This window comes from Telopea speciosissima, chromosome 2, assembly GCF_018873765.1.
Source record: "Telopea speciosissima isolate NSW1024214 ecotype Mountain lineage chromosome 2, Tspe_v1, whole genome shotgun sequence".
NCBI lineage: Eukaryota > Viridiplantae > Streptophyta > Magnoliopsida > Proteales > Proteaceae > Telopea > Telopea speciosissima.
In genome coordinates, this window is record NC_057917.1 from 58,700,430 (window position 1) to 58,718,821 (window position 18,392).

General features: G+C 39.4%; 1 protein-coding gene across 4 annotated transcripts; it reads left to right on the top strand.

Annotated features, from left to right (window-relative positions):
* The first annotated feature begins 7,986 nt into the window (after positions 1–7,986).
* Positions 7,987–11,335, top strand: LOC122652767 (bHLH transcription factor RHL1-like). 4 transcript variants are annotated; one of them, XM_043846614.1, is made up of 8 exons: positions 7,987–8,680; positions 8,773–8,871; positions 8,968–9,132; positions 9,265–9,330; positions 9,763–9,828; positions 9,976–10,044; positions 10,551–11,022; positions 11,124–11,335. In XM_043846614.1, the coding sequence occupies exons 1-7, from the start codon at positions 8,009–8,011 to the stop codon at positions 10,986–10,988; spliced, it is 1,575 nt and encodes a 524-aa protein (XP_043702549.1). In that variant the 5' UTR covers positions 7,987–8,008; the 3' UTR covers positions 10,989–11,022; positions 11,124–11,335. The 4 variants fall into 4 exon arrangements, with proteins under 4 accessions (XP_043702549.1, XP_043702550.1, XP_043702551.1 ...); XM_043846615.1 differs by lacking the exon at positions 11,124–11,335 and adding an exon at positions 11,103–11,114; XM_043846616.1 differs by lacking the exon at positions 11,124–11,335 and having other exon boundaries at positions 10,572–11,111.
* The last annotated feature ends 7,057 nt before the right edge of the window (positions 11,336–18,392 follow it).

An 18,392-nucleotide genomic window follows, 5' to 3' on the forward strand; every position in this document is an offset into this window, starting at 1 on the left:
CTTGAGTTGGAAATGGGTCGGTTTGATCATGGACCCACATCAATCAACCAACCAACAAAAAGGTAGGTCAGGTTGAACCAAAGATTGACAAAGCAACACCAATCACTCAATCGTAAATGAATAAAGGTTTTAACAGTCAATTAGTGCTACAATCATGTACGTGTCTGCTATCCATTGTTCAGACGGTTCCCAATTATCTGATTTTGCATTTTTTTTTTTTGGAGAGAGAGAGAGGCTTGGAACTTACGAATGTAAGTAAGATATATATCCTAAGAACTTGGGTTGATTCCGAGATTGAAAATCATGATGGAAACATAATGAAATTTTGCTAATTTTACACACACGTTTGCTAGTTCGTGTCCTCTTTCTCTTTATAATTTATTGGTTTATAGAATGTATTCTAAGAATGGATGGAGGTCCCCCGCCTCACATCCTCTTTGGCATCAAACATTAATAAGACCACATTTCCAATGAAGCGGCAGCTCCCATGTCAGATGTTATTATTATTATTTTTTCTGTAAAAAATTGTTTTATTCAGACAAACAGCATGAGTTATACATGATTTTTTTTTTGGTAAAGATGAGTTATACATGATTTAGATACAAAGTATCAAAGACTAAGGAATGGAATATGGCCAAAGTGTCCCACATGTCATTGATTTAATTTTTCAAACTATGGGATTGATAATACAATCAATAGATTTTCTAGAGACAAAGCTGTAAATATATCCAACAAGACAACATGATACACGAAAAATATCCTTATAAGATGAAGAAACCATTAGTGGAGTAATAATGGTGGACAAAACCATATGGATGTCTATTTTAATATTAGAGATCTTCTTTGGTCCCAAGGATAAAAAATGGCCTTGTGTAGCTTGAACTGTAAAGTTTCCATTCAAAAAGTTCGAATTGGTGGGTAGAGGGACTCACAAGTGTATTAGGGAGCTGTTAGGCTAATTAGTAGCCGTTGTGGGACTAAACTCCCACCACTCCCCCACACGTGTGGCTGTACGTACTGCAGACACGTGGATAGGATGAAAATCTACTCTGATACCATGTAAAGTTTCCATCTCAAAAGTTCAAACTAGTAGGTGAAGGGACTTGCAAGTGTATAAGGCGGGGCAATAGGCTAATTAGTAGCCAATGTGGATCTAAACTCCCAACATGAACATGGCAACCAATTGGGTTTGGCCTCGAGATTCTCTGGTCTTCTTTGCCTCCACCACTGGATATGTGGACAGTGAGCACTACATCCTCGGGATCCTTATTATAGGGAGAGTTGATGTAAAATCCATCTATGCGGGGAAGGTTCTCCAGCGTAGATGGATCACTATTGATTCATCGAGCTTCCGACTCAAATCCACGAAACAATGGACTGAGACGATGGAGAGGAAGGGATGGACAATGGTTTTCAACAGAGCCTCCATGATTTGTCTCATGCTTAAGCGGGCTTCCAATCCTGCACCGTTACTAACGGTATTGTCGGTGAAGGGTAAAGCTTGGCTACAAGGAGAAAAGTAGGATTGACTAAGTGTGGTAACGGTAGGTGGGTAAGAGAAATTGTTTGTAACTGATGAAAGAGTTTGAAGTGGAGTGGTAACTAATGGGAGTGCTTGAAGGCCATTACGATTCATAACTGTCTGCGAGTTTTTACGAGGAGTTGAAAAGGGGAACTGATGGCTATTGTTACCGTTTAAGGTGGGAGAGATGAGGTGGCTATGCAGATAACGCCTATGAGTTTTTGTAACCGTTGTTGGGGTGGTAACAGGCGATAGTGAACGTGAGACATGCGCCAACTATCGTATAGTTAAGTTGAGGAATCCTATAGTGGTGGCTTCTCTGGAAATGACAATCATGGTACCATGGTGACACTACCCAAATTTGACCAAAAGTCAACAAAGTGGAACTCCCATTGATCATCATCTCTCTACTGTTCAAGAACTATAAAACATTAAGGGACATGAGAAAGTGTACTTACAAGGTGTATGCCTCTCTAGCACAACAACGAGAGAGACCGCCTCTCAGGCCTCCCCGATTAATTGATTCTAGGCCAACGATAGACAATAACTCCCCCCCGAACATTGCTTACAAATTTCATCGTACTATGCTCTCCAAAGAGCAACTCTTCTCAAAATCTCAATATGTGTTAAGTTGTAATCCCATTCTGAGGATTCTTGCAGTTCCAGAGAATCCAACTACAAGAGAACCAAGAGCGAAGAGCTTTCCCCCCTTTTCCACCCGACTCTTTGGTCTTAAGAATTCTGGTTTTAAGAATGACTGATTTCCCTTCGTCGACCCTTATTGCCCAACCTGAGAGCAGACAGCTAATACATTCCACTTATTGAACATGGTTCTATGGTTGGGGTACTCAGAGAAAACACGGATCTCGTTGCGGCTTCTTTTGTGTTGAAGTTAGTTGACCACGCACCACTCGCAGATCAATCAATGTTGCAATTGTTCGATCTAGAGTTTCTCGCAGAAAGGGAGTTGGATATAGGATGAAGAAGAGGGGTTTATGTAAGGAAAACACACACGAAGTCGGAGAAGATCACGCGCATGGGCAGAGAAGAACACACATTGGGGCAGAGGGACTACATCTTGAGAGGTTCCTGTAGATTCCTCCCCACACTGTCTATATTTTTTTATCCTCTCATTTTCCACCTTTTTTTTTTTTTTTTTTTGTAGTAAGAAAAAAACTGACTCTCGTAATATGCAATGAATAGAATGGATTTGGAGACTCTAAATTCTTCATTATGTATCTTATGTTCGATATATCAATACTCATACTGATATGGTTGATTAGATCTGAAACATTATGTAGGATAAAAATTTAAAGGTTAGACACTCTTTGCTAAATGGTTTTTAGTGTATTTTCTCTGTAGCTTTAAATACATATGTTAGGCACTTGACCAATACACCAAAAGCTGCAGAGCTGATGGAACATGTTAAATCAAGCGCTTTAACCTATCCTATACTAGGCTGGCTCAATTTAGCGCTCATACACTAGATCGAACCCCATTAGGCACATAATTGACCACCACGCTTCCGTAGTCGTCATCCTCGGCGGTTCTCACTCTAAGCAGCTCTCACTCTGGTAGTAGGTAGTCCTTTCCAAATAGCTCCACTCAGCCTCAGGGTTTCTGCTTGGCAGCAGGTAGCCCTTTCCGTGACTCGAACCCATGACGTAGTGCCCGACTCTGATACGAAATGTAAGGTACTTGACCGATACGCCAAAAACTCCAGAACTAATGGAATGCGTTAAATCAAGTCCTTTAACCTATCTCATACTAGGCTGTCCCAATCCAGGGCCCATACACTAGATCGTACCCCATTAGGCACATAACAACACATATATAATTATAAAATAACTATAATTGGATTAGGTTAAAAGAAGGCAAGAGATCGTTGCAAGGTCACGTGGCCACTGCACCAGTGCGGGGTCAATGAGAGCACACATAGGCATTAAAATGGATGAGATTTTTTATTTCACTAAAGGTAGTGTTGTAATTTCATGCGCTCTGGTGTCTGGGCGCAGGATCCATGCCACTAGGTAGGAAAAAAAAGCATTAGATGATTTTCTAACTACACAATCTCTATGTTGGGTCCAGCTTTTGGTGGGTTAATCCTTTTACATGAGTTACATGTCACATAGCCTCTAAGTAGAATTTGCCAGGAGAAAAATGTCTATACGTACATGCTTCTATGACTAAATGCCCACAACCTTTGCTGTGCATAGAGTAAATGAAATGGCATTCTAATCAAAGAAGTAGATAATCCATGTTCAATTCACAACATAAGCAGTTGCGTTTCATGGGTGGAGGAAAGAAATTTTGAGAGGTGTTCGGATAGTTAACATTGTTTACTGATTGAGAAATTCAGTAATATATGCTTTATAAGCGATTTTGATCAACCACGTATATTTAGGCTCGTAAATTCCCTATTAACCTCTTGATATGTGCTCTCTTTAGGCTCACTTTGGATCATGAAATGTCATAAAATCCATGAATTGTTTTATTTTTGTCACCATTTTAGCTAGAAAGATTACATTATTCATGATCGAGTTTTCCTTTAAGCCGCAATGAAGGAGGAATTCCTTCACCGATCGATCATCATTTCATTTGGATGGATACCTGATAACAGTAAATTAAGAGCATAGCGAACCTCCAACAAATAGGAGCAAGGTTATAGGTATCGGTGTTTGTATTAGTCTTGACTGATACCATTACGAATCTGCTGGTATTGGGTGTACTTTCAAAACTGATACCCTTTTTTATAGATGCACTTGATCCATATCAATATTGCATCGGTATTGAGCTCCAACGATACTCATATGTATCAACCTATAATATGTACTTAGAATCATAAATAAGAGAAAAGTAATAATGATGATAGATTTGTAAGTGAAGACAAACTTCCCCCTAGTCCCTAGACCCATGAAAGACTGAGGCCTATAAGAAACATAGAAACCTCATGTTGATGGATCCAACGGGTGGAAAAGAGTTGAGCTGAGGACCTCCGCTTCCTCAGTGTGGTCCTTTGCCATGTAGGTCACGGTTGGTAATACTTGGTAGGAGTACCAAACCAATTTTTGTATTCCCACGAAGTAAACCAACCCTTTCCACCCAAAAAGAGAAAAAAAAAAAAAAAGTAAACCAACCCTCAAAAAGGAAAATGAAAAAGCATTTTAGAAAATACATTACACGTACCACAAAAGATTTTTGCAAGGAAGGCCTTATCAGTAACATGTACGATAGTATGGCCTAGTTCTGATCCATGGTTTCTTGAGTTATGTAATTCACAACCATGAGCTCTCACGTTTCTTCAATAAATAATTTCCTTTTACAATTTTTTTTTAATTTGTTGCAATATAAAAATTTCTTACGTTCAATTATCAAATGTACTATTATCTTGCAAAAGGTAATCCTTATAAACAAAAGCTAAAAATCCCTACTAGGTTAGAAAATACTTCTTCAAATACATATCACCAAATGTGGTGTGAGCTGTAGTTAAAATGGGAAAGACAAAAAAAATTTGTTGAGTAGGACATGCTTAAAAAGGTATAAATTCGAAAGAGATTGTCAAAATATGTTTTCCAAAAAAGGGAGAGGATGGTATGAGTTTTGAAAAAGTTTAGACTAAAAAATGACAATATATACATATAAATTGTGAGAGCAACTCATGTTTTGTTAATTAAATCTTAATATTTGATGTGCAAGCCATAATATTACATAATATTAATTATCTTTTGTAAATTTTTTTAAAAATGTAGCTTTTAACTAAAACTTGTAAACCATTTTTTACCGTATCATGGAGATTAATTTGGAAAATGATAAAAAAAATGTTATTTAAAGGAATTTTCTTATTGACACCCCAAAAGGTGTCAAGTAATTTGCAACCTTAATTTTTAACCATTTAATTATCGCACACTTTTATTTTTCCAATGAGGGTGAATCCGTCATTTCGCATGTACACTCGAAATTGTGCAAGACAACGATAGTTTTTGATAATGGAGTATCTGAATGACACCTCCATAGATGTATTTAGAACTTGAGACCTTTTTATTTCCCTTTGTATTATTTCCAAACGTTCTTTAAGATAGGATATAAAGGGTTCTAAAAAATAATTTGAAAGTGATATATCATTATTTCATTATCAAAATTTGTCATTGTGACACATTTTTAAAAAGTACACGTTAAATGACACTATTATCCTCATTAAAAAAATGTGTCATACTAAAAGGGCAAGAAAGTAAGGTCACAACTTATTGGACACCTTGAGGTGTATCAATAAGAAAATCCTTTTTGATGATGATATAATGATAAACCATTTTCAAAATATATTTGAAAATCTATTTTTACTCTTGACTTAAAGAAGTCTTGGGAGTAATTCTAAGGGGTAACTAAAAGCTGTTGAGCTCTAAATACAACTATAGAGGTGTTATTTAGACACTCGCTTATAGGTGTATTGAGAACTTGACAATCTCATTTAATTACCCTTTGTCTTATTTCCAAAAGTTTTATATGTTACGAGAATATAAAAGTTTTTCTAAAATAATTTGAAAATGACTTATATAATTGTCATTATTAAAAATTATCATTGTCTTGCACATTTTTTGAGTATACAACTAAAATGACAGTAATTACCATCATTGAAGAAAAAAAATGAGTGTGTGATAGAGGTCGTATCTAACCTCCAGCGTTAGCCAGACACGTGTCACAAGATCGAACCGCAGTCCGGTACAAGGAGAAAACACTCACGGACCAATCGAGTCTCTCAAATTGACATCAGACTGGAAGGATGCACAAATAAACTTTACACGTGGACCACCAAAAGGCACAATCGTTGACAATCACTGACAATGCAGTTAACGGTTCCGACTCAAATCATCAGCCTGCCTTGAAGACTACATCACCTTAAGTGGCAGATGAGGGCATTTTAGGGAATAAAGCCAAGTATATATAGGAGAAGCACAAGAAAGAAGGTAAGACTCAAAGATCCATTTTCGCTACAAGGGAGGACTGCAAAACCAAACTCTCCATCTCCGGCCCTGACCCCGTTATCCGTTGTTTTACTTCGAGTTCTGACTGGGGCATCAGAGGGACCTCCCCTGGGACACATCACCGAGGTGTTAACTCTCTTTGCCTTCCGATTCTATTGTTGTGTAGGATTGCGTTGAACCAGACCGGAACAAGGAAGGAAGAACCATGTAGCAACAGTGTGTTAGGGTGTGCAGTAGTAGCACTACTGCAATGTTAAGATCCTCATATATCTTGTAGTATAACAGCAGATCTACTATGTGGTTAATCTCAATTGTCCATGAATTTTTACTCACAAACTAGTTCTTTGCTGTTACGGTGACAGCCTCATGGCCTCTCTCTCTCACAAACTACTAGTTCTTGGTTGTTACAAATTAAGCTAATTTGCAAACTGGGATCAATGTGATTACAAATTATTTGACACAAAGAAAAATGTTAGAAATTCACGATTTTGATCATTCATTGTCGACTGCCCTTATTTTACTGTGAGATCAGAGCCGTTGTTTTCTGATCCAACAAATGATTGGCTTTCATTTCACACTTCACTTTTGAGTTTTGTATTTTTTTGGGGTAAAGGCTTCACTTTTTTTACCTCATCTTTCCTTTCCTTGCCACATTTCTAACCTTCTTTTTTATTTTTCATTTTAAACACCACATGACCAACTTCACAATCCATCAATGGTTAATAGTTAATCAGTTATTATCCCTGTAACGTTCCAATCATTTCTGCCTCTCACCTTTTCTCTCTCTCTTTTATTTTTGTTTCCTCCGAAATTGGAAATTCAAACCTTTTTCCTTTATCTCTCCTCTGGAAAAATACGGAACCTTATAAGTAAATAAACCATTAAAATAATAAATTGCAGATTATATATATAATGAAAGCTAAATAGAGGGTAGTCTAGTAACTATAGTGACCTTCCAAAACCAACCCTAACCAGATCGGCCGACCAAGTTAGTAAAGTTAACCATAGTAAGGTCAACATAGTGGTGAACCCGAGGCGACTCTGAGTCGCTCGAGAGAGAGAGAGAGAGAGAGAGTATTTAATGAAGGGCAAAGGCTCGCAAAGCTGAAGCGAAATTTGCTTTCGGAATTTAGTATCGAGGGAGCGACGGGATCCGAAACCCTATATGAAATGCTATCTTGTCTCTCCTTCAATCTTTGTTGCCTTTTTAGTGTCAATTGAAATGAGATAAGAAGCACAGACTCTTATGAGCACAGCTTCGGTTTCTGAAATTGGAAAGACTTGCGTTTCTCACTTGAGTCAGGTGAGTGAGTGAGTGAGTGAGTGCGTGAGTGAGTGAGCGAGTCTATTATCCACTTTTTCTTCACTTTCTTTCTATTGGTTTTCTAAGCGTTTTCAAAGAAATTCAAAGCCAAACCCATTTCTCTTACTCTTTATCTGTAGATCTGGGTCTGTCCCTTCCTTCAATTCACATATTTTTGTTGAAGTTGCAGAGAGAAGTTGATTAATGCAAGGGATATCCGTAACGGCTCGCATAAACCCGTCTCAAATAGCAGTTCAAGAGCTTCAGAACGGTCAACAGCAGCAGCAACAGCAGATCTCAAACCCTCAGATGCATCAGGTCCAGGGCTCCCACTATGATCATCCCTCTCAGGATGATTTCCTAGAGCAAATGCTGTCTAATATTCCCTCCTGGCCTGAGCTTCCTGGGAACCCTAAATCCCCCTGGGACCTTAACCCCCAAAACCCTAACGCTAGCGCCGCCTCTAGCAACGGCACCGCTACCGCCAACGGTGGCAATCAGAAGCTCTTCAACATCCCAATCGGCGCTTCGAGCAACAAACCGTCGGAGGACCAGTCGGGTTCGGAAAACCTTCACTACGGCTACGACGACTCCACTCTGCTAGCGTCTCGGCTGAGGCAGCACCAGATAAGTGGGAATTCACCGACTGGGAAAGCGATGATGCTTCAACAACAGCTGCTTCTGTCTAGAGGCGTAGGTGGTGGTGGTGGCATGGCGAGATCGCCGACCTCAGCTCCAGGAGGCGCCGCTTCTCTCGGCGGCGAGCACGGGCTTCTCCCGCTTCCCTTAACCCTAGGCAGTGCTGATTCTTCTGATTCACGACTCCTTGTCGATCGTTCTCGCGACGATGTTGTCGACGGTTCCTTCAAATCTCCCGTGAGTGATTATTCTATCAATCAAAACAAACACTTTTACTGGTTGGAATTCAATTTCTTATCTGATTAATTTTGTTTCGTTTTAATTTTAAGACCGGAGAGGGTCCAATTCAAGGTCTTTTTAACGGATTCACCGGATCTCTGCCTCGAACTGCTCAGGCGGCGAACCAACAGCATTTCCACCACCCTCAGGTGCTGCTTATTTCTTCTTCTATGTATAATTACAATTTTAGGTTAATTTATTCTTGCATATTTCTCATTGTTTTGGCTTAATTTTGATTGCATTAGAACGGCTCCATTTCGACCCAAAGCTTCGGTGCTCCGGCGACTGGAATGAACCAAGCTGCTCCGGCGGCAGGAACAAACGGTGCCGGAAATGGCCAGGCTCAACCGAGACAGAGAGTTAGGGCTAGGAGAGGCCAGGCAACCGATCCTCACAGTATCGCTGAAAGAGTAAGTTTACAAAATAGAAAATAAAATAAATCTGGTTCTATGTTTACTTTATTATTCTTTCTGGGTTGGCCGGTTTCTATTCTATTCGTTTTGTTTTTTTAATACTTCTGATCAATTCGTTTTCTTTGTCAGTTACGGAGGGAAAGAATCGCAGAGAGAATGAAGGCTCTGCAAGAACTTGTTCCCAATGCCAACAAGGTCCCTGTCTCTCTCTTTATCTCTATTTGTTTTCAACGAAGAAAATTACTCTTTATAAGGGCAATCTCGTCATTTCATATTCGAAACATTGATTTAAGCTGGGTTCACCTTATCTTGATATTATCACAGCTTTTTTGGGTTAATATTATTTTAAAAAACAGCAGAAAAGAAAAAGAGAGTGGGCGATTACTGTCTTTTAAGTTCCGTAATTGTATCACTTTCTGTGCCTAATCGTAAGCAAAACTGCAAAAGACGTCCATATTTTTTTTCTCTCTCTTTATTACGTACCTTTTTGTTGTATTATCCTGAGAGAGGATACCCATATAGGTCTTTTCACTGTTTCTCTTCTTCTTCTTCTTCTTCTTCTTCTTCTTCTTCTCCTTCCTTGAGGCACCGATGAGTTGTTCTCTGCTTTATTATGTGGGCATGCAGACGGACAAAGCTTCCATGCTGGATGAGATCATCGACTATGTGAAATTCCTGCAACTACAAGTCAAGGCAAATATCTCCAAACCTTCCCTCATTGAACCAAATAGAATTAGTTCCTTTTGGTATAAAATTAATTCAGGAAATCAATTCTTCCAGACAATTTTGTTCCTTAGCTTTTGGTTCTTTTCTCTTTTTTGTAATTTTCTCTCATATCAGGTTCTGAGCATGAGCAGATTGGGCGGTGCAGCAGCTGTTGCTCCCATGGTAGCCGATATGTCCTCAGATGTAAGTTAATTCTACAAACTAGAATACACCAAAATAGCTTATGAAGATTGATTAAACTTTCCCATAAAAGGAAAGAAGATCATCAGCACCAGCAGCAGCTGAAGAAAAAGAAGAAGAAGAAGATGAACATGGAATTTGTTGGTAGTGGTGGAATTGGTGGTTTAGACATTAATTTATTAATTAATGTTTAAAGTTAGAAAGAGAGAGAGAAGGAAATTTTCAAAAGACCCACTCATTAGTTTTCCAGTTTTTCTTGAATTCTCCAGTCGGAACAAAACGACAAGGGGATCAGCATGCGTGCGTGCTTTGCTTTGCTTTCCGGATTCCTAATATGCCCTATAAACTTTCCTCTACTCCATCTTGTCCTTACTTGTCCTTTTAACTTTAGCAGTTTTGCTTCCTTTGTCTTTCTCTCTTGTTAGCCTTTTGAGTACTTTAAATAATAATAATTATTGGGATTATTATAATATAAATGAATTCTGGGTTTGGTTTTTGTCTCTGATCAGGGACGTGGTGACTGTATCCAAGCCGCCGGCGGTGGTGGAATAGGACGAAGCGTTAACGGTAACATAACGGCTCCGTCAAACGACAGCATATCGGTGACGGAGCACCAGGTGGCGAAGCTGATGGAGGAAGATATGGGTTCCGCCATGCAATATCTGCAAGGGAAGGGTCTCTGCCTTATGCCAATCTCTCTCGCCACAGCCATCTCAACTGCCACTTGTCATTCCAGGAATCCTCCAGGTGGTTCCTCAGCCCATGCCCTTCTCAACGCCGGCAACAACAACAACAACAACAACGGCAACCACCCTCTACTCTCCTCCTCAAACGTTGACGGCCCTCCGTCACCGAGTTTATCGGTGTTGACCGTTCAGTCGGCGAATATGGGTAACGGTTCCGGTGATGCGTCCGTCAAAGATGCCACGTCTGTGTCCAAGCCGTGACGGAAGAAGATGAACCGAGGGGCCCCACAAACAGGTGGATTGCCACTACTAGTACTTACTACTATAACAATACATTTGCATATTTTTCTTTTGTTCGGGTTGGGTGGTTGGTAGGGCCCAGTGTGAGAGTGAGAGTGAGAGAGAACAGATAAAGAGAGAAACAGACAAAAGACAGAGGAGGACACGCAGAGGCCGTCAAGTCTAGGGGAATAAGGAGGCCCCTTTTTATATGGTTTGACGCCATATTTGCTTAGACTTGGCTAAAGCCATCACCACATGCAGCCAACAGCCTAACCTAAAACAGCATCTTTTTTAGCCCTTTTCTCTCTTTTATCCTGTTTCCTGGTCTTTCTCTTTCTCTTTCTCTATAGTAGGTTTTCCTCTTTGTCCGTCCATGTTTCATTGATTTCCTTTTTTATTTTTCCTTCCTTTAGTTGGTAATCTTTGAAATTCGAAGAGAATTTCCGCTGTGATAATGATGTATTATCAAATTTTATGTTAATAAATTAATGCAGAAAATTATTAATATTGTGATAAGAGATATGGGGAGATGGGCTAAGTGCGTGTGGATTCATTCGGGGTGTACATGTATTGTGCATGGAGGGGACTTTCAAAGAGAGGAGGAGGATCCATGCGATGCCAGAATGCAGTTTCCCACCAGTGAGGGGTGGGACACCGAATCGTCCAATGGCGGAGGAGAGAGATCTACAGGATGTGGTTTTGTGACTTTTTTTTTCTTATAAAATATTAGGAGTGTTCTGTGTTGGGAAGCCCAGGGTCATGCGTGCGTGAAAGCCAATAAGAGTGTGTACTTTTGCATCTTGGGGTCAGGACAGTCATTTTGCCCCCATTGTGTCTAGATGTGGCCTTCCTCTCCTCCTATATTTTCCCATAATCTTATACATTATATTATGTCTAATCTCTTCACAGTGCTGAGTAGGATTTCAGCTCAGGTTCTTGTAGGCATCCAGGCATATGAGAACCTGAGCAAGCCTCCATTGAGTAATTTATAATTTGTTTTTTTTTTAACACAACACTACCATGATTTATTAATTCAAAAAATTCCAGCAAGGTGGGGAGTACAATAAGGATAGAAGGGGGAGGGGCGGAACTAACCACCAAACATTAGAAAAAAACAAATTTGAAGCTCGAGCTTTAGTGTTAAGCTTCCGGGGAATGTAACGAAACAAAACAAAAGAAAACTATTTTATATCAGCTACAATATCCGACGTAGCCCAATTGGTCGCCACTAGAACTTGGCAATCAGAGAAAATAACCATGTTTTGCAAACCCAAACGAAGAGCCAACAAAAGACTATCATGCAATGCCTCAACTTCCATGGCTGAGGGGGTGCTCTGTGCCACCAAAAAACTTCCAGAGCTATTCCATAGAACCACTCCACGTCCACGTCTATGAAAAAAAGACGACCATGCACCATCTGTATCGATATGTATGTGTGTGTGTATTCAACATATGTACTAACGTAGAATGAAGAAAAAAAAGACATCAAAAGGGTGTAGATCTTCTATATTAGGTACCGCTACACAGAAGAGTGTCTAGAATTGGTAAATGTTAGGATAGCGTCTTTGAAAAAACTCCTCTCTGTTTTTTAGAAGGACAAATACTATTGTTACAATGGTATACTACTTTTCCAAACTTCACAAGACATATTTTGTCATTTACACATGACTTACAAAACTTAAGAAACCACGAGAGATCCTGGGTATTGGACGGGAAGTTGGGGTGGGAATAAACTGGAGGGAGGAGATCCCAAGTTAGTAGAGAGAGAGAGAGAGAAAAGTCGACTCCTTGCATCACGAATTCAGTATAGCCATCGTAAGTATAGCGGGGACCAATACCAAATTACCAATACTAGTACCGATTACTAAAACCCTAATGATATATGAAAAAACCGAATGGTAACATTAATCACTTAAGAGAGAGAGAGAGAGAGAGAGGATATTTTAAGGGACTTAGGAAGCACAGAATAGGAACTAGGAAGGAGACTTAAGGGGAGAAGATCTAGGAGAGAATCATGGGGAGAACGTGGGAGTAAAGGAAACGTGGGTAGGAGAAAGTGGGGGCCCACTATATAGATGATATGAACTCTGTCCACGTAGGTTGCCACGATAGCCAAACCATGATCTTATGGAATCAACAGATAATTTTCTTAAAATAGTTAGTTATTTACACAAATGGTACATCAATCAATAACGGCCAGGGTCAACGAGTTATACGGGTTCTCTCTCTCTCTCTCTCTCTCGCGCGCGCGCTTATATAATGACGAGGCCCACAAGGGTTTCTTCCCCAATTTTTAGTTTGGAAAAATCTGGCTGTCGCCAAATGTTTTTCTTCTAATTTTTATCTCTCTTTTGAGCAATTTGAAGTTAAGTGTCAAGATAATTTGCTTTTGGATATGGTTCAATTGGTTTAACTCACTAAATGGTTCAACTTGAGCCAAAACCACAAAATGTGGTTTACTTAACTTAAAAGCCAAAACTCAATTAGATGGTCGACAATACTTGGAAGACCATATGAGATTCTTCAAATCTTCTTTACATTTGATGACCAGTTCTTCCCCCATTTGACCTCAAAAGTCACTTTTGTTATAAATTTGAAATGATTGGGTGGGAATCAGTAGTTAGACCTTGATGAGGATTAGGTTTGGGAATGAGTTCTCTCATCAGCTGATCATTACTTGTAGAAGAGATTTGGTAGACGAGAAAATCTACAGGTTGGATTAGGGAGCCATAGAGGAGCAGCAGTTGTGGTGGTTTTGGGATCTTGTTAAGGGATTAATGTGAGGTTTGAAACAAGAAGTCTCTACTGATGTATTAATGATATTCTTTCTACCCAAAAAAAAAAAATAAAAAAATGATATTCTGAAATTCTGAACTTCGAAGGCTTTTATCTGTTTTGGGTGTATTTTGTCTTTCAATATCTATGATTTCTGAAATTGTTTTGGGTTATCATTAAAAAAAAAAAGAAAAAAGGAAAATAATAATGATAAAATTTCAGAGAGAAATAAAATTACTAAATAGTCCCTTAAATAGAATAAATATTGGGAGGGTGACCCTTACATAGCAAACCCTTTAAAATTGTAACCACGACCTATAAAAGACGACGACCCTTACATAGCAAACCTTCTAAACTCTAACGACGACTACTACTAAAAGCTTCCACTAAGAAGACCCAGACTTAAAAGACCCAGACTTAAAAGACATACTATGTAGACTCAAACTACTACACCTAATAAATAAGCTTCTACCATTATCATATCATATCATATCATTTCAAGGTTAATCACAGCAACCACCCCTGCGGCCTACATTAACTTTGATTTGCTCTTCTTTCTTACAGCAGCAACGCTAGTCTTTTCTTCAATTTTTGGAGACACCAGACCAGCAGCAGTTCCACAAGGAATGTTATCTTTGGCATCCTTAACAGCTTCTTGCTTTGGATTGATCTTGGTTTCCTCCTTCTTCACTGTTGTCTTTGCTGTTACTCCACATTGTGAGGAATAGGATCCGCAACAGTTCTTCTGTTCCATCTTCGTATTCTCACTAGCTACTTCAACAAAGAATCTTAGAATTTAATAATCTCAATCAGAAACTTAGATGCTTGAGATTGGGGTACAAGGGGAGTATTTATAGTTGGGGACTGTGGTTATTGGATAACTAATCCACTTCATCTCCATTAGTGCGTCCCGTGCTTCTACGAACCTAGTCAGCCTCCACTTCAATCCTACGAACCCAATGAGCAATTACTCTAAATTTACAGAACCAACGGTTTCACTTTTTGAGGATAAAAATCTTGATTTCTTCACCCATCGACACCACTTGTGATTGGTTTATTGGTTCCTCACTTCCTTGGTGGTTGATCTAGTAGTTACTTCAATGTAGATGATTTTCTAGGTTTTAGGGTCACACGTTGTTACAGCCCACGGAGTCCAAAGACTATTCCATAACTCTTTCATCTACCAATTTGTCCAACATCTTTGGAAGTAGAGAGAGAGAGGGAGTGACCGTTGGCTCTGATTAGCCAATCTCCAAGCATCACTTTGAATTCCAAAGGGTTAACAGATTGTGTTTCAAATTAAACCAGTTTTAATTGGTGCCAACATGATCTTAAGAACTGCTAATTGGTTTAATACGCTGTCTTTCAAACGTACTGATCTTTGGACTCAAATACTATTATTAAAGTATGCAGGGCCACACATCTTGTGGCGTGTTAAGGGGGCTCGCCATGTGGATGAACTCCCATTTGGACGGCGTGGATCGAACTGGGAATCCGAATTTCAAAATCCAGAAATCTTCATGTACATCGCATGTGCACCATACTCAGTTTTCCCAGCTCGATCTCTACCGTCCAAATGGGAGCTCGTTCACGTGGCGAGCTCCCCTGTTGCACCACAAGATATGCGGCACACCCTTGCACCATAGAGGAGCCCGATCCGTATTAATCACAGGTCATGATAAATTGATCTTTGGACCCAAATACTTTTTTTTTTTTTTTGGGTTAATGGACCCAAATACTTCATGGAATACTAAATACTGGTCATGATCAATGAGCCTAAACGGTCAATACTTGTATCATTCGTACTAAAATTGGTGGGTCCATGTGTTAGAGGGCCTCACACCAATATCGAGTTCGAATCAGGTCCCCATCCGAGAACATATGAGGTCAAATCTGGACCCTCCATGGGGTGTGGGACCTACAACCCCATCCGAGAACGTATGAGGTCAAATCTGGACCCTCCATGGGGTGATTTGACCTCGTACGTCCCTGGATGAGGACGTGATCCAAAATCAACAATATCATCGGTAACTATTTTGCGAAAAACAAATATAGAATATCTAAGTACCCGCTTGATAAGGAACGATTTCCCCTTCATCTCTCTCTGGTTTCCCAGTCGATGGTTGGAGTTGCAGGTTGAAGGAGCATTGAGTGAGAAGTGAGAGATGTGTATCGTGAAGTGTTTATCCAAAATTTCCTCCTTTTTTATCGGGCACACTTTTGTAAATTTCAACCAAGAAACGTCAGAACATGTATTTGATGTTCTGTCAAAACTCTTCCACAGACCATAAATTTCGATTTCTGTCCCCAATAACACTCTGTTATCAAGCGCTTTTTATGGTGTTTTCCCGTTTCTCTGCTTATATATATTTTTTTGGCTAAGTATCCGCAAGAGATTGTATTATAAATTAGAAGTTAATTTGTCCAACATATTTGGGAGTAAAGAGATATGCACAATAGAAATAAGTAAATAGAAATAATAAATGGATAACATACATAAATAATAAAACAATAAAAGCTTTCACATTTCTTAGGGATAAATTTTGGCTACAACCTATCTTCCTGTTGCCTCCCAATAGTAGGCTCAAACTTGGAATAATCCCTTTGGATATTTTTGTATTTTTTAAAATACCCTTCTGGATTCCAAGTAGGCGCCTACAATTGGGCCAGGGCAGCAGCCAATATTCGTCCATTTCTTAGACAGGCATTGACCATTGAGGAAAGTCTTTTAACACCGCCCAAATTTCTGCCATGTGGTAATTTGATTGGTCGAAAATTTGGCAACGTTGCGCTATGTTTGGATGCTAAGAAAAGAAAAAAAGTTATTGAACAGTCTTTTGATTCCGTGGGCTGTAACAACGTAAAACCTAGAAAATCATCCATGTACATTGAAGTAATTACTGGATCAACCAAAGGAAGTGAGGAACTAAATTCCAAACCAATCACAAGTGGTGGGGTGAAGAAATCAAGATTTTATCCTCAAAAAGTGAAACCGTTCTGTAAATTTAGAGTAAGTGCACATATGGCTGTTCGTAGAAGCACGGGATGCACTAATGGAATGGGGATGAAGACGATTAGTTACCCAAAATCCACAAACCCTATATCTATAAATACTCCTCTTGCAACAGAGAGCTATACACAATTGTTCTGTTTGAGATTAAAAAATTGAAATTGTTTGTTGCAGTAGCTAGTGAGAATACGAAGATGGAAGGGAAGAGTTGTTGCGGATCCTATTCCTCACCACGTGGAGTAACAACAAAGACAACAGTGAAGAAGGAGGAACCCATCTTCAATCCAAAGCAAGAAGCTATGAAGGAGGCCAAAGATAACATTCCTTGTGGAACTACTACTACTGCTGCTGCTGCTGCTCTGGTCTCTCCAAAAATTGAAGAAGAAAAGACTTCCGTTGGTGCTGTTAAGAAAGAAGAGCAAATCAAAGTGAATGTAGGACACGGGGGTGGTTGCTGTGGTTAACTTTGGAAATGAAATCTGGATGATAATATGATAATGGTAGAACCTTGTTTATTAGGTATAGTAGTTTGAGTCTACATAGTATGTCTTTTAAGTCTGGTTTTGAAGTAGTTATGGGACTTTTCTGTGTTGTGGTTCTCAGTTTTTTTCATAGGGAAGGTTTTAGTTGTCTTCTTTAATTAGGGTTTAAAGGGTTTAATATGTAAGGGTCGTCCTTTATTTGGGTTTAAAGGGTTTGTTTTGTAAGAGCCGTCCTACAATTATTATATTTAAGGGACTATTTAGGAAATAAATCTAACTCTCTCTCTCTCTCTCTTCTTTAAACCCTAGCCCAACCCTAAGTTCTCTTAGCTCAACCCAAGCCTAATCAGGCTCTGATTAACCCTAATTTGACCAAGTTGGGCGGGGTTGGCCCTGATTTACCTTGATTTTTTATATGCCCTGCTTGGACATGATTGACCAGTTTCGAGTGATTGGGTATTGGTTTGTTTTATATTCAATTGAAATATATTCAATAAAGTGTAAAGTGTCAGGCCTGGCTTAGCCAGAGACCTCAACCTTGTCCCCAGGCCTTAAAATGTCAGCCCTAACATGCCCTCATAGTTTAAAAATTCATCCTAAGCCCTATTTGGGCTCAGGTTGGGCTTGTTCCAAACTTACACCCCTAATTTCAAACTTACAGAGTTACACCCCGGCCTAATTATATTTAAGGGACTATTTATGAAATATCTGTCTCTCTCTCCCTCTCAGCTATTATATTTAATGGACTATTTAGGAAATATTTATCTCTCTCTCTCTCATCTGTTATATTTAAGGGAATTTGGATCCTCTACTGCCGAGCTACTTAGCAGGACCGTGGTTCCCAGACACGGTGTTGAGCGCAATGTCTTCCTTATCCCTCCCCCAAATCCCTTGCCTGAGTGGGGATAAAGTGGTCATTCCGCACAGCATCGTGTCTGGGCAGCACTGTCCTGCCGGGTTGCTTAGCAGTAGAGGATTGGATCGTATTTAAGGGACTATTTAGGAAATATATCTCTCTCTCTCTCATCTATTATATTTAATGGGCTATTTAGGAAATATCAATCTCTCTCTCTCTCATCTATTATATTTAAGGTCTATGTAGGAAATCTCTCTCTC

What these genes read in the sequence shown, in the direction of transcription:
- LOC122652767 (XM_043846614.1), top strand. Translation starts at nt 8,009, where the DNA reads ATGCAAGGGATATCCGTAACGGCTCGCATAAACCCGTCTCAAATAGCA. An exon ending in TTGTTCCCAATGCCAACAAG is followed by an intron (nt 9,331 to 9,762) that starts GTCCCTGTCTCT and finishes GTGGGCATGCAG; the next exon opens with ACGGACAAAGCTTCCATGCT. An exon ending in TAGCCGATATGTCCTCAGAT is followed by an intron (nt 10,045 to 10,550) that starts GTAAGTTAATTC and finishes GTCTCTGATCAG; the next exon opens with GGACGTGGTGACTGTATCCA.